Source organism: Mus pahari, chromosome 4 (genome assembly GCF_900095145.1).
Source record: "Mus pahari chromosome 4, PAHARI_EIJ_v1.1, whole genome shotgun sequence".
Lineage (NCBI taxonomy): Eukaryota > Metazoa > Chordata > Mammalia > Rodentia > Muridae > Mus > Mus pahari.
The window spans coordinates 67948818-67964030 of NC_034593.1; the positions used below are offsets into that span (position 1 = coordinate 67948818).

The 15213-nt window shown below is 34.8% G+C and overlaps 1 protein-coding gene across 1 annotated transcript in view; it reads left to right on the top strand.

The window, feature by feature from the left end:
* The window catches only part of Fstl5 (follistatin like 5), a 592626-nt gene that overhangs the window by 544865 nt on the left and 32548 nt on the right, over positions 1-15213 (top strand). Inside the window, exons 14-15 of the mRNA XM_021196212.1 lie at positions 3497-3604; positions 5664-5788. Of these exons, the coding sequence (XP_021051871.1) occupies positions 3497-3604; positions 5664-5788 (233 nt within the window). The remainder of the gene's footprint in view (positions 1-3496; positions 3605-5663; positions 5789-15213) is intronic.

Below are 15213 nucleotides of genomic sequence, written 5' to 3' on the forward strand. Positions count from 1 at the left end.
GAAGGAAATTAATCATAAACCAACTTCTCATATGTCTCCTGAGTTAAATTTAGTTTAATTTTTATATATGCTTATTTTATTATGTATGCTTGTTTGAGTATGTGTGCACTTGAAACATATGCATATGCAAATGACATAAGACAACATGTAGGATTCCATTTTCTCTTTCTATTAGAAAAATTCTATTGATGCATTTCAGGTTAAGTTTATATCCATTGAGACATCTTACCTGCTCTATAAGTCATCTTTTTAAAGGTTCTGGTCCTTCTGAATATAAAAAGTTCACATTTTAAGACTCAATGAAAGTATCATATTTTTCTTTAGCCTCTCATCCTGTTTTGCACTTCTTCCACAGAGCTGACATTTATCAAATCAAGATTTTCTAAATCCATGTTAATTCTTCTATTCTGTAAATTCTTTAAAAACAGAGACAGTGTTCCTTTATTTTCTCCAATATCAATGTTTCATGATAAAAATTACTGTTTTTTGGTAGAATAATCATGAAAGCAATTCAAGTTTTACTAATATATACCTGTATAGATACGACTGTATAGAACCAGAGCATCATTACTATGATCCTAATAGTATATTATGCTAAGTAAACAGGCTAGCAGCGACCTCCACTGCAGCCCAGTACTTACAGCAGTGACAGTAATAGCATTTCAGTATTGCTTAATATTCACCAGACTCAGATATCCATTGTCTTTCCTAATAGTCACAAGAATTCTTGAAAGAAGGCATTGTTAGATAGTTCTATTTTTTACAAAAAAGTAAGGATAGCAACTTACTATGGTTTTCTTCTTATTTTAAATAAAGGAATTAGAATGCTACCTCATGGCATTATGCATCCTGTATCTCCCTGGTGCTGCACTGTGGATTGTAGCTTCCAACACATTTACAGATACTGGATATTCTTTAAATTTCTGTCCATCTTTCAATGGGAACATTGTCTCCCAAATGTTCAGATATGTGAAGAATAAGTTGGAGTTCTCTTAGGCCAAGCATCTTTTGTGTGCATTCTCTTACTGGGAAGGAAGTGCAGTATAGGCTGTGGGATAGTTGACCTCTAATGGACCAGCTAGAGTTTTCTTACTCCTGTCAGTGATAATGTACTAGATGGATACTACTTAGGAAATGCCTCAGAAAAGCAATAGCACTGACTAAGCTCCATCAGACTGGACCATCCCATTAGAATCCCTTCTTGATCTTAATGTCATTGACAAACTTGCATCTTTTGCCTTACTGTATTCTTAAAAACACATATCATGCAATTCTTTCTTCCTTGTTGCTTTTGCTTTCAGTAAACAGTTTTTTGACATTATAGTGACATAAGGATCACTCTGGTTTAGACTGCACACAAACTAGGCTGTTATAACCACATATGGATGAAATTTAAATTATAAAATGCCATGGGAATTTTGATGCTTTGTCACTACATCAGTGATAGCAGGTAGCTTTTTTGTTTGTTGCACATGAATAGAAGTTATAGATTAGTACATGCAGAAATTTAAACACAATGTTGATTCAAACACAGTTGTGTAAATGCAATTATACTCATTCCACGAGTAATACAACTAGTTAATTACTTTAATAATGCCAAGCCCAGTAGTTTCTATGGGTTTGTGCAAAAACTGATATTCTTTAATAAAATTTCGGGCTTTTTTTTTTTTCTGCTACCACTGCAAATGGTTGCTTTTCTACTTGAACTTACTACTTTGCAAACTCAATATTGCCTTGGAAACCTGAGCAACAGCCTCTCGAGATAACATTCAAAGCAGGAAGGCCATGTAAGACAGTGCTACAAGGATGTATCATTGTTGTCTTGGTTTATGAAGTACAATATGATTCTCTAACTAGACTTGGTGGTTACAACGTTAAGACTAGTGCAGCTCCTAGGAGTCTGGGAACTTTAGTATCTGTCAAAGGGGAGGGTGATTCCTCAGGAGATTTAGTAGAGTGGTACCCATAACAGAGCATTTCTGCTGAGCTGGCCGACAAACTATAATACAACTTTAATATCCAAGAAGAATGGAATAATAACATCAATTCAGAAAAAGTTATCAGGTCTCTTCTGAATCCACACATAATTTTAGTAATCTTTGAGTACTATGAAGTTGGATATATAAAATATATTATAAAGTTTTAAAAGAAATGTATGTGTAAACCTTAATTTTAATATGAATTAAAATATCAAATTTCCATATGTCCAGCCACAAATGCAATTAACCTTTTACTAACACACCAGGAGTTAATGTGAGTTACATTTTGGGAATGTTGCTAATATTCAACATCTTGGGGGTGAAACTATCATTTTTGGATTAAAGTTTAACTGAATGTTATTTATTTTATATTATAAACTTAGAAAGCACATAAAACTAAGAACTACAGTAAATTGCCTTATAACCATTAGTTTTATAATAACAGTAAGAAATTAGGGAGAGAAAAAAACTTACTAGCTATAATTTGTTTTATCCTAATTGTGTTTAAAATACAACAGATGCTTACTATGATAAATATTGTTAACAGAAATATATTTAACACACCAAGTATGTTACAAACAATTTTAAAACATCACTTACTTTTGTTTAACATTCTGCCTCTCATTGTAGAAATTAAGTCATGCAATCAGTAGTAAATTTAAGCCCATTGGTCAAAATGTTGCCATTTGGGTCCATGAATGTTCATGTGATAAAACACAGTTCTCAGATCAAAAGAAAAAAGAGTGGTGATGCCTAGGAACATGGAGTCATGTTGTCCTGAGTAACAAGTTCCAACATGAAAATGACTGTATGAATGGTTACAGTCACAAAAGAACAGAAAGTCAAAAACCACAGCATTTTTGAGTATCTGGGTTGGTCTCACTGAAGCCAGAAAATTATTGCTGTAGGCTTTTGCTGCTATTTGATGACAATGGGGACGAGAGAAATCTGGTGCCATTGTTTTACCTGATGGTTGGACAGCTATTAGTTTAGACACAGGTAAGCAATGAATGGTTTAAAAGGTTGCAAAGATGACCCAGGGCACTTCAGCTTTGGAACTAGAACATCACAATCATGGAGTTCTAATCTCTCCTGAGGCCCATAAGAATTTAGTGCAGACATGGCCTTTGGACCCTAGTGACTTAAGTTCAGCCATGTTCTCTGTGGAAATGGTGAAAACAGAGAACAGAAACACAGCCAAATGATGTCATCACTGAACTGCAGTTAGCAGACATCCCATATTTTATAAACCTTGATTATAGAAACAGCTCTCCTTGACTCTAAATTTACTTTATTATATAATATTGTGTATTATATAATATTGTATAAATGTTGAAGGAAAATGAGGTTGAATATGATATTTTCGGGTTAATCTAATAGGGCTTAGAAAATCAGGTATCTGGCCAACATAACCTTAATCTTATTCCTGAGATTCTGGATTCTTCTTTCATTTCTTGACCAGATTTCTAATAATGCCAATATTTTAAAACATTTTTTTTAATTTTTCTTGATTGCAGGCAGTGAGCACAGACCCTGTACCAGTTAAATTACATTATGACAAGTCACATGACCAAGTCTGGGTGCTGAGCTGGGGCAGCATGGAGAAGACATCACCAACTCTACAGGTAGAACATGTCATGGGAGCTGAAGAAGTGATCATTTAGGTGTCTCACAGATGTTTATGAGCATTTGACTTTCTTCCTGGTGGGAACTGTGGTTTCAGTCATCATCTGTGTATAGAGAAGGAAAAAATGTATAAAACCCAAGTTGTTATCTCAGACTAGGACCATCACAGATAATATTTATTAAAGGTTCCATTTATAAGTAAAATATTAAGTGACCATAAGTTAATTCCATTAGAAAAAAAAGAATAATAGTTTGCCAAATTTCTTATGCTGTTACTGAAACAAATTTCCTGACACTGGGTGATTTATAGAACACAAAGTGTTATTTTGACCAACAGTTGTAGAATGAACCTCTGAACTACTAAGAACAGAGAACGTTTAGTGAAATAACTGAGCCATATCCTATGTAAACATCCATCCATTAATAAACAGGCAAGGACAAATTTGAACTTTGGCTCTGCCTGAGTATTCGCAGTGAAGCCATGAAGTAGAGACTATGGAACTTGACCACCATCCTAAAGGCTGATAGTCTTCTAGCATCTAGAGGACAGGCCCCTGTTTAACTGAGGAGGGTTCTGTGTTACTCTTGGGACAATTGTCTCTATTTTATGTTATTTAGATGATGACTTCACAGAAACGGAAAGAAAGTAATAATTTTGGCTGTGACCCCATGTCATAGCCCTCAAGATTCATTATGGACCACTTCGTCAAACTACCTGTGACACAGTATTACCTAGAGTGTGCCACTAATGTAGAGCCCTAAATCATCAACTTTTTAAATTATTATCATAAATTAGGTTAAATGTGATTATTTTGAATCCCAGCTAGTTGTCATTAACAGTGTCCTTAATGATTCTGAGGGCTTTCCATTATTGTACTTCACTCAAATGCTAGAATATTTTAATTTTGCATTTTTAAGCTAGATTTCAAGGTGCACACTTTTGAGAAATTTCCTGGAAAATTATTATTTTTCTGTAATTTTTTACTATTAAAAATGCCCGAGAGCTATTATCATACTAATTAGTGACTTTCAACAGAGTTCAGTTATATCATAGTTTTAGTTTATTTTTTAAAATGGCATTGATGTCTTCTAAAATATAAAATACGCTCTTCTAAAAGTCATGATGAGAGTGTATTCTACAGTTTCATGTTGGTAGGAAATATGTTTTCAAATATATCACAGGTCTCAGCCTTGGAAGCCATCGTGTTTACTTGCTCAGCTACCTGCTGTGCCCCTGCACTCTCATCACTTGAAACAAAGTTGTAACCAAATAATTGTTTCCTTAAACACGGACAGGGTGCAAAAAATATAAAGAGGATGTTCAGAACTTGAGACATAGAAGAATATGAGAAATAAAGTATTTCAAACTATAACGGTATTTTATATAGAAACAGTTCCTGGAAGTTGTCTGCTGATTTCCATTTTTGTAGCATTGTACATACATATGAATATGAACATTTAAACCACACGCACACACACACACACACACACAGAGAGAGAGAGAGAGAGAGAGAGACAGAGACAGAGACAGAGACAGAGACATACACATACCACATGAATAAATAAAATTTTAAAATGAATGCAAGTTTTTAAAATATGTTTTTATTTGTTCCAAGTGTTTGAAAACTTAACTTGATGTACATGTTTCATTTTTACTTTCACAACTATATATCTACCTTTACCCTATAGATGCCATTGAATCTAGTACTTGCTTTCTATTACCTCATGTTTCCTTGTTTTACTATTTTAATATACTCCACAATGTACAGGATGCCTATTTGTATCTGCCATATTGTGTTTCTTACAATTATATATGTATTGTGGGGTTGTTACCTTCTAAGGTGTCCTCTGTGTACCTCCTGTGACACTCCTGTGCATAAGAGTTCTTTGTAGAAACACGTTTTCCTGCACTTAGCTTCACATTACACATCCCAATTTGTTACTAAATAGCAACTCTGAGAAGGAAAATAGAGTTTATGTATAAAATGTATTTTAACTTGAAGAAAATGAAGGTTCATACTCTCTGGTGTTGGACTAAGCCGCGTGTATTCTGTTTAGGTGGTCACCCTGGCCAGTGGGAATGTGCCACACCATACCATCCACACTCAGCCAGTTGGGAAACAGTTTGACAGAGTGGATGATTTTTTTATTCCCACTCCAACACTTATTATTACTCACATGAGGTAAGTGCTGAAATGAAGGGCCAGTTCTTAAAGTTTTCTATTTAATTTTAATAAAAGACCAAGACACATAAAAATTTTAAAAAAAGGTTTATTTATAAAAACAAATGCAAAGAATACTAACATGATTTTTAGTTTCTCTGCTTTACATCATTTATCAGTGTTGGTGATGAATCTACCACCATAACCTTCTTTTCATGTGTAATGAGCAAAATTCAGACTCAAAAAAATGAACTGTATTTTGTTATTTGTATTATTTTAACACACTTTTCTAAATAGCTGTTGAGGGATTTCCCACTAGAATCTTATAAAATATTTGTATTTTTCAAAAAATAATCAAATGATTTTGATAAATGAGTTACTTCTCAGATAGAGAGAAAGTGCTTTTTAATTTGCCATGAGAAAGAGCCACAGGTTCAGTTATCTGTCCAGTTTTTTATTAAGCATGTGTCAGTCCGGATCATGTAGAGATTAATATAATATTCCATTTAGAAAAATAATAATTTCATATGAAATATTTGAAATCTGAGATTTGGAAGGAGTATGTTTTACTGTCTCTCCACTTCCTAGGTGTGAAGGTAACATTAACTCACAGTGGTATCTGTACAAAGCATCATAGCATTGGTCAAAATGTGTGTATGTGCACAGAGCTTACATACCAGTGTGACATACCGTTCTGGATTGCTGCTTGCAGATAACATATTAGTAGAAAATTTTCTGGTTTTAAGCTCTAGATGATTTCTATATAGTTGGTTGTTAGAGCCAATGATAATTGAAAACCACCCAAATGGTGTCTACAAAGAAGATTTTTTAAATGCTATATATTATTAAAATGCTTTAAAGTTGTGGATAGTGATCTTTACATTTTTTAGCATTTGTATTCCATTAGGATTCTACATTGACATACTTGACTGTCTAAACTGTACTCTATAAGTAATTCAATCAATAGCTATTGAACATTAGCAATAGCAATCCTATCTCCACATAGAATCTAATTTTAATGAACAGGGTTGATCATCAAATTGTTTATATTGCAGCTCAAAGTAATTGTTTGAACTACTGCACATAATGATGAACATGAACAACAATATTTTAATATGGTTTCTTTTCTCCACATTAAGCTGTTTCTTATGTAATTTTTAAACAAGAATTTATTATTCACTTGAAACACCTGAGCAATAAATGCGGTTGTTCTCCAGGTTTTGTGGAAGAAATTAACACGTAATTTCACACATGTGTAAATTTGATGGGACTGAAATTTAATGAACTGTATCTTCATACTTTGACAGTACTTGATCACTTATATATTTCAAACATACTTCCATATCCTCAGGCAGAGGGCCTGACATGTAATAAGTGTTTGATGAATATTGGCTTTCTTTTTCTGACCTGGCATCACATTAATATGCCTTATTCCCGGAAGGCATACTCCTCATTTCATGTAACTAATATCTTAATGTCTGATATATACCTGGACCTGAGTCAGAATATAATATTCTCAGTGTCTAAAATGATGGATACTTAACTTACTTTCCTCATAGGAAGGAGGGAAGTGTCATATTTCCTATGACTTGGCTTAGGGAAGAGCTGCCTTTTAGACATACTGAGTTTCTTCTTGTCTAATACATGGCTGGCCACATAACTTTCAGGACACATGGATTGTGTGGAAATGGTGAACAATGATAGAACCATCTAAGAGTGGAAAGGGTCCCCAAAGAAGGAGCACATTGCTGAGTTTCTTATCTGGTGACTTCCTAGAGTATTTATGCAGAAGGTGGATAAAGACTAAAGAAATTTACACTGTGGTGCTTCATTTTAAGTGCATACCTCAGGCCCAGTCAGTGTGGGGTACCACTTTTTAAGCATGCCCTTCTGAATCCAAACATAATCAAGGGTTACTCATGATGTACTGTTCAGCATATTTATGGACGGTGAAGTCTATCTCCACTAACAAATCACTTGCTTTGTTAGTGGCTAACCTTGGCCCTGCCTTGGGCCAAAGCAACACTGGCTGTCCTTGACAATCACAACCCTTGCAGGGTTTCATGGTCTCCAACATTGGCTTCTGGTTTCCTTCTTGTCAAGTTCATGTTACCAGCTTATAAGTATGTCATGACATTTTGCTTTACTGCATATGGTGGGCTAACCCACTAGTTACACTGTTGTCGTTGATAGCAGCACCCACTTCATGTCCTTCTAAAGATTGGCATGATATGTTGCTGAAGTAATCCTTTTTCCAGTAATAGCTGTCTGGACATTATATTATTTTGGGACTAGTTACAGTTTTGATAAAAAGCGTGAATGCATTTAGTATGGGTTATTTATGTATTTAAGGCCCCACCCATATTTCTCCATATCTTATTTTGTTTCTGCTCCTGTAACCTTTAGGTTTCCTTATTCTGGTCTCTAAGTTAGGTTAAGAACTAAGAATTTAAAAATCAACAGTGTATATGTTTGTTTCCTTTCAAAGTAACTTCAGTATGTATGCATCTTTGTATCTTTATTACTTTTGGAGGTGCCTAATGAAATACATACACATAAGTTTGAATTTTAATGAACAGTATTGATCACCAAATTTCCTTTTTTGATATATATATATATATATATATATATATATATACACACACACACACACACATATCTGTGTGCATTTATATACCTAGAGATCCATAAAAATATACAGTGTACACATACAAACTATCTGGTTATAAATTTTAAATGTACTAATCAAACACCAAAATACGGCTATATATTGTACTAAGATTTTGTGCACATCATTTAAAAAGGTGATTTACATTCAAAAGATTTTGAGAGTTTATTTGAAATTCTCAACATTTCAAAAATTCTTGAAATCCTGTCAGACTGTTTCTGACCTGCTTTAGAAATTTGGCTTTCAAAAGATGATTGTTCATGTGAAAATGAGGGCTACGTCCCCTATTTTTCCCCAGTTCCTCAGAGAATTCCATCTCCTACCAAGGATAATACAGCCTGTATCCAATACTCTCATTTTCGTCCAACAAAATAAGTAACTCCTGGAGAATGTGCTCCTCCTTTGTCTTAATGAACTTCTCGATCTTTTTTTTTTTTTAGAAATCAGGGTGATCAGGTGATCCCTCAGCTTGGGCCTGTGGCTATGTGCAATGCCATACAACACTTGATTCTCATCTCAGTTTTCTTAAATTCTTGAGCTCTGGTGTGAGGACCAAGTTTGTGTCTCCACTTTTCTGCAACTTCCTTAAAAAGCTGCACTTGATTCACTTTTCTGGCACATGGAAGAGCATGTAGGATGCTTCTAATGCTGATGGCCTCCCACAACCCAGTGTGCTGATGCAAGTGCATAAATACTTCCTAATACCCTTTAACTTCAATAACCCAAAATTTGAGTTGATTTATTTAGTCTCCGGCTGCCAAGGAAAATTGAAAATACATTTAAAGTGTATGAATATCACAGAGATGACCTTCAAGTGTTCACTGAAAACATTCTTAGGGGCTAGCGAGAACATTCATGTGTCAAGAACTCTTGGAGAGCACCCAAGGTCAATTCCAGCATTCAACTGGTAGGTCATTAACCACCCATATCTCCAGTTACAGGGCATCTGATGCTCACTCCTGACCAATGTAGACACTAGCCATGCATGCTGTGTACATATATTAAACAAATCTAAAAGAACTTAACAAAATAAAATACATTATATGAAATAGTACATGATTGCATTACTTTTTTGGTTTATGTTTTAAATATTAATGGGACATTTACATAAAACCAGTCTATTGATTATTTAATGTTTAATAGTAATAGTTACCTTATATCAGAATTAGAATTCTTGTTAAATTGCAATAATGAAAGCATCGCTTAAACTCTTGACAGCTGAATGATCTTACTATCCCCTAAATATATTTTCATTGCACAGCTGAAGTACATCTCAGTGATGTTCATGCCCTTTAAATTTACTTTCCACTGTAGCTCATGTAGAAAGATTTTTTCCCTCCATTTTCTCTCTTTTTTTCCTCCATTTTCTCTCCTTTTCCCACTCTCTGTCCCAGTATGATGCTGTGCTGGACTGAACTTTTATACTGGATGATTTTTTAACTTTGAAAGAACAAGGATAGTTGGTAGGCACTCGTTTACAATTTGATCCTTAAAGTCATTTGTGTGCTAAGACAAACATTGGAGTGTTTGAGGCACTTGCACTATCAGACAGTAAGTCATTAAAGACCTGTGAAGTCTCAGATGGATCATAGCCCTAGCCCAGCTCATTGCCAGGACTTCATAGCAGCACACATTGCAGCGACCTAAAGTCAGAAGCAGGAGACATTGCCCTGAAGTCAGAGAGTGTCTACAATGCACTTTTCCTGTTATAAATTATAGCTAAGAAATGATTAAGAAAACATTGGGTTTGATATATGTTTCCTTAAAGCTTCTCCAAGGAGGAAATATTTCTCCTGCAGGGAAAATAAACATTCTCTGAAAGTTAAAGTACATCATTCCCCTTCATATTTTAAGAAGTATGTTGAAGCAAAGTTATATATATAGATATATGTGTATGTGTATTTGTGTATGGTGAGACATAAATCAGTAGGATCTATTCTTGTCAGAGAGAGTCCGGGTGTGTGGAGGTACAGAGGTAATGCTAAAATGGAGTAGGTATGTTGTACAAGAGCACTTAATCTAAGTACAATTTCCTGATGAAAGACAATTTAAGGGGTGGTAGTATAGCCTTTAATACCAGCATTTGGAAGGCAGATGCGAGTAGATATGTGTTCGTTTAAGGCCAGCCTGGTATTCAAGAGTTCCAGACCAGTCAAAGCCATAAAACAACCAAACAAACACAAACACAAACTAGCAAAACAACAAAAAACCATAAACAAACAGAAAAGCAAGAAGGATTATAAAATTAATTTTAATGCAAATTTCATAAAGAAAACTCAATTCAGTGCAAGAAATTTTTACTTCATTCATTCTTATATGCTAATAAACTAATGAAGATCAAACAAAGAAATAAACAAAAACATTTCTGAACTCTTAGGTTATTTAAACTTTCTGCTTACTGTGATGAGTAGAACAATAAACATAATGTACATATGGTTTCAATTGGCCTATTTTAGTAATAACTGAATCTACTTTTATTTTTGATGCTGCTTTCAACCCTCTTTAGTTTGCAATTGTAGCTGAACACTTAAGAAAAACGGTGTGTCTGCACATTTGCGTATGCTTGTTTGCATGTGAACAAGAGACATGTACACATATATACATACACACAAAGAGGGTTGGGAGAGAAAGAAAAAGGGAGGGAGGAGAGAGAGAGAGAGAGAGAGAGAGAGAGAGAGAGAGAGAGAGAGAGAGAGATGGAGAACATCTTGTATGTTCTAAGTTTAGTGAAGAAGATTGTTTTCCTCTTGGAGGAAATATAGCACACAGTATATTTTTAGCATAAAATTTTATTTTATTGGTATATGAAGCTTGTCATAATACAATTTCCCAAGTTATATATCAAAGAAGACTTCTCAAATCATGCTGTTATGTTGGGCCAGATGAGCAATATTATTAAATAAATAACTTTCTCATTTAGAAGTTATGCATAAGTTAATGGAAACAAACAATATTTAATTTTTCTTTTAATGTGAGTAAATGTTAGTTTTACATATGCCACTTTTAACTTTTGTCTATATATTTAAAATCAGAATAATCCAAAGTCAGAGATGGTCATTGGAGGAAAGGTGATGGCTACATAGTCATTTTAACAACTTGAAACTGTGAAAGTGATACAAAGAGTACCCAACCGAGATAATATTTTGATTATGTTCACTTAGTTGTATGCCTGTAGGTAAAACCCTTTAAAGTAATTCTTATAAAAATTAAGATAAAGGAGTATATCAAGACCATTTAGAGCAGTCTTGAATGGATGGCACAGTGTTTAGTACTGCTGTCTGCTTTTCCAGAGAGCCCAGACCACATATACACCACACGCCCAAAACCATCCTCAATGCCAAATCCAGGGGTTCTGATGCCCTCTTCTTATCCCTATAGGCACTGTGCAGATGTTTCCCAGACATTCATGAAGGGAAAAAAACTTATGTACAAAAGTATATTTTTAAAAAATCATTAATACATATATTTGCCTTTTCCTATAAATGTTATTGAATTATTAATAAAACCTCCTAGTATTACTTGTTTTGTTAAGCATGTGATCCAAACAGTATCATGGTGCAATACTACTTGTGCAGATGCTACTTGGTCGGTGGGATGGTGGTCCAACCCAGCAGTAGATAGTCATCTGAGATGTATAACTGGTTGTCCAAGACAAAGTCTGCATCTGATGCCATAGTCAGAGCAGACACAACATTCTAAGTTAATAAAAGAATGTACTATACTTATATTCTCCCAGAACAGAATTCAGGTATCATTGACTTAACTCTAAATTCAGTTTATTCCCTGTGAATCTCCAGATATTCTTTAATTTAAACATTTGGATTTTTTTTAATTATATTGAAAGTGGAGTCTTAAGCATGCAGTAAAATGTGGTTTTTGTTTAACACATACACTTTACATTGTCATTTACAGAGTCTTTGTAGAATTCTTGGCAAACAATATCTCACTAACAAGTAGGGCAATGCATTGTTCATTAGAGAATCTCCCACCGTGATTATGGTAGTTAACATTCCTTATATTGTTACTAAATACATTTTTCTGAATATCTGACTAGCACAGCAATATTCAGGAAAGGAGAAAGTATGGGGTCCAAGCTACAATATTAGTGTTCTGTACATTTATCTGTAGCTTTAAGTGCAATAAAAGGAAAGGAAATTGCCACTGGGAATTATCTGTGTAACCCTGCTAGGTGGAAACCAGTGCTAAGCATATTTGGGTCACTGGAGTTAACTCAAAAGTAAAATCCTACGTACAGACTTGGTATATCTGCAACAATTCTAATGTCTTTTAAATTATAACCAATGTCTATGAACCTGCTGGTTTTCTGTCTGGGTTCCTACTCTGTGAAGCTTGTAAAAGGCCATAACTGTTTTTCTAAATTCTGCTAGGAAATTTGGAGGTACATTTTCACAGGAAAATGAAGTGAAAATACAAAACAGAAAGTGCTTATTTGAGCAAAAAAAATGGATCAGGAACCAGGAAGCTCTGACTGAAGGTGACCCCTGTCTTGCTGAAAGAGGACAAGGAGTAGGCTGAGACAGGAGGAACACAGGCAAACACATGGTGACAGACAAGTTGAATACTGTATTTGGGCTATCCTTTGGCAAAGATGGTTTCTTTTTGGTGAACTTTTGACTTGTTTCATTTTTGCATGGAATTTCCCCTAACATACCAACCCTCACTTATGCTATCCAATAGCCTTAATATATTCCCATGATATTTGGAAACTAAGCAAGGTTAGAGTTTCCCAGATAGAAGAACTGACCTGTATAGCCCTGGCTGTCCTGGAACTCACTTTGAAGACCAGGCTGGCCTCGAACTCAGAAATCTGCCTGCCTGTGCCTCCTGAGTGCTGGGATTAAAGGCATGTGCCACCATGCCCAGCTGCAAATTGTGATCTCATTTATGGTTTGACTGAAACTTGGAACTGAACTAAATCTTGAACACCGGGAATATTATAGAGTTCCTCTAAGCCTAGGAGAATCTTTATATTTTAAAATTCAGGTTGATTTCATTACAAATATTTCAGATTGCTTTTGTTTGAGATTTATGTCTTTCATCCAAGTCTAAAAATTCCCTAAGTGATATTTACTCAGTGAATTTTTTTTTCCTTATTCAAAGCAGTATATATAGGAGTGAATTTTCATTGGTTCTTATGTTTTTATTTTAAATCAATCCAGTTGATAAAAATAAGGAATGATAGATCAGATCTATAAGGAAGTTAATAAATCTATCAGCTCATGGCTAATATTTTTGTAAAGTGGGCAATTCATTTTCATAAAATGAAATATATCAAATTTTAAGACAAGGAATTGCCTTCTATTGTTGCTGTTAGAACCATTTATCAAATCATCTATATAAAGTGGTTGGGGCTCTAGCTAGGATATAAGATGCTCCCTTTCAAGCAGAGGACCCTGAATTCTCTCAGCAGCAGCAGCAACTGCACAAGAAACAGATCTCTACAGCTTGAGGAATCTTGTTCATTGGCTAATTTTAAATAGTACCTTAATGTTGATATGTAGAGTAATTATGTAACAAATTCCCCATGTCTTACAAATGGAACTATGTGTAATGATGATGACATGGGAGAATTATGACATATTAGATTTTGTTTTTAATATTGAACTTGTCAATATTGAGGTTAACAAGTAACAAACGTGTACTTATTAACTAACAAAACTTAGGAATGTAAATGTTTAAACACTCTCAAAACATACTACTGAGTTTACTCAAGAGTGTCAATAAGCATGGGAAAGGCATAAGTCATCACAGGAAATTCTGCACTGCATGATATAGCCACTGGTCTAGAACTGTACACCAATTGTACAGTAATTCACCTCAGAGCCTTTGAGGTAAAAAGCCATTAGTGAGTTGAAATATAGATTTTGTGGAGACCCTTGTTTCCTTGAGGCTGAAACGGAAATTGTGACAACAACACAAACCTCTAAAATAATCACAGAAATGTGATATCTGAAAGGTCCAGAGGCATACTGGTGATTTTTATGAGAGAAATCACCTGAGCAAGGTGGTAAATGATCATCAGAAGCTCAGAATGCCATGAAGGAATTAGATGGAACCCCCTTTAGCTAGAGAATAAAGTTGTTGGCGGTACCCACTTCGTGAGGGGAAAATATCTAATTAAAATTACAGATATGTAATATTACTCTCATTTGGCACTCAAAAGATAAATGAATGTAACAGAGCCTGTGATATTTAAAAGGTCGCAAGGCATGTACATAATTTTATGAGAATACCCATCTCAGCAATAAGGTAGATGTATTAGAAGCTCTTTCCATGCCTAACACAATACATTTATTGTCTGTGCTGGTATGGAAGATTATGAGCATCCTCTTCACCATAAAGAAACAATAGAAAGTAGGCATGGCATTGCTACATCACCTGCAAATCCTACACTTTTTGTTTGTTTGTTTGTTTGTTTGCTTGCTTGCTTTTCTTTTTTATTCTTTTATGACTATGATTGCAGTACTAGATGGTGCTGAGGTTGGCACAATGTTCCATGATGATGGAATAACAGACCTGTAACACAAATGTCTATTCCCAGGAGTTCAGAGTGTCTTCCAAGTGTTCTGCTATGCTCTTGAATCCAATCATTCCAAATATTTTTTTTTCTCTCTCTCTCCCTCCTCCTCCTCCTCCTCTTCCTCTTCCTCCTCCTCCTCCTTCTCCTCCTCCTCCTCTTCCTCTGCAAAGGCCTGGCATTTCTGAAGACAGAAGCACCTCATCTTCAGGCTGAATTTCCAGAAATATATTCACAGCT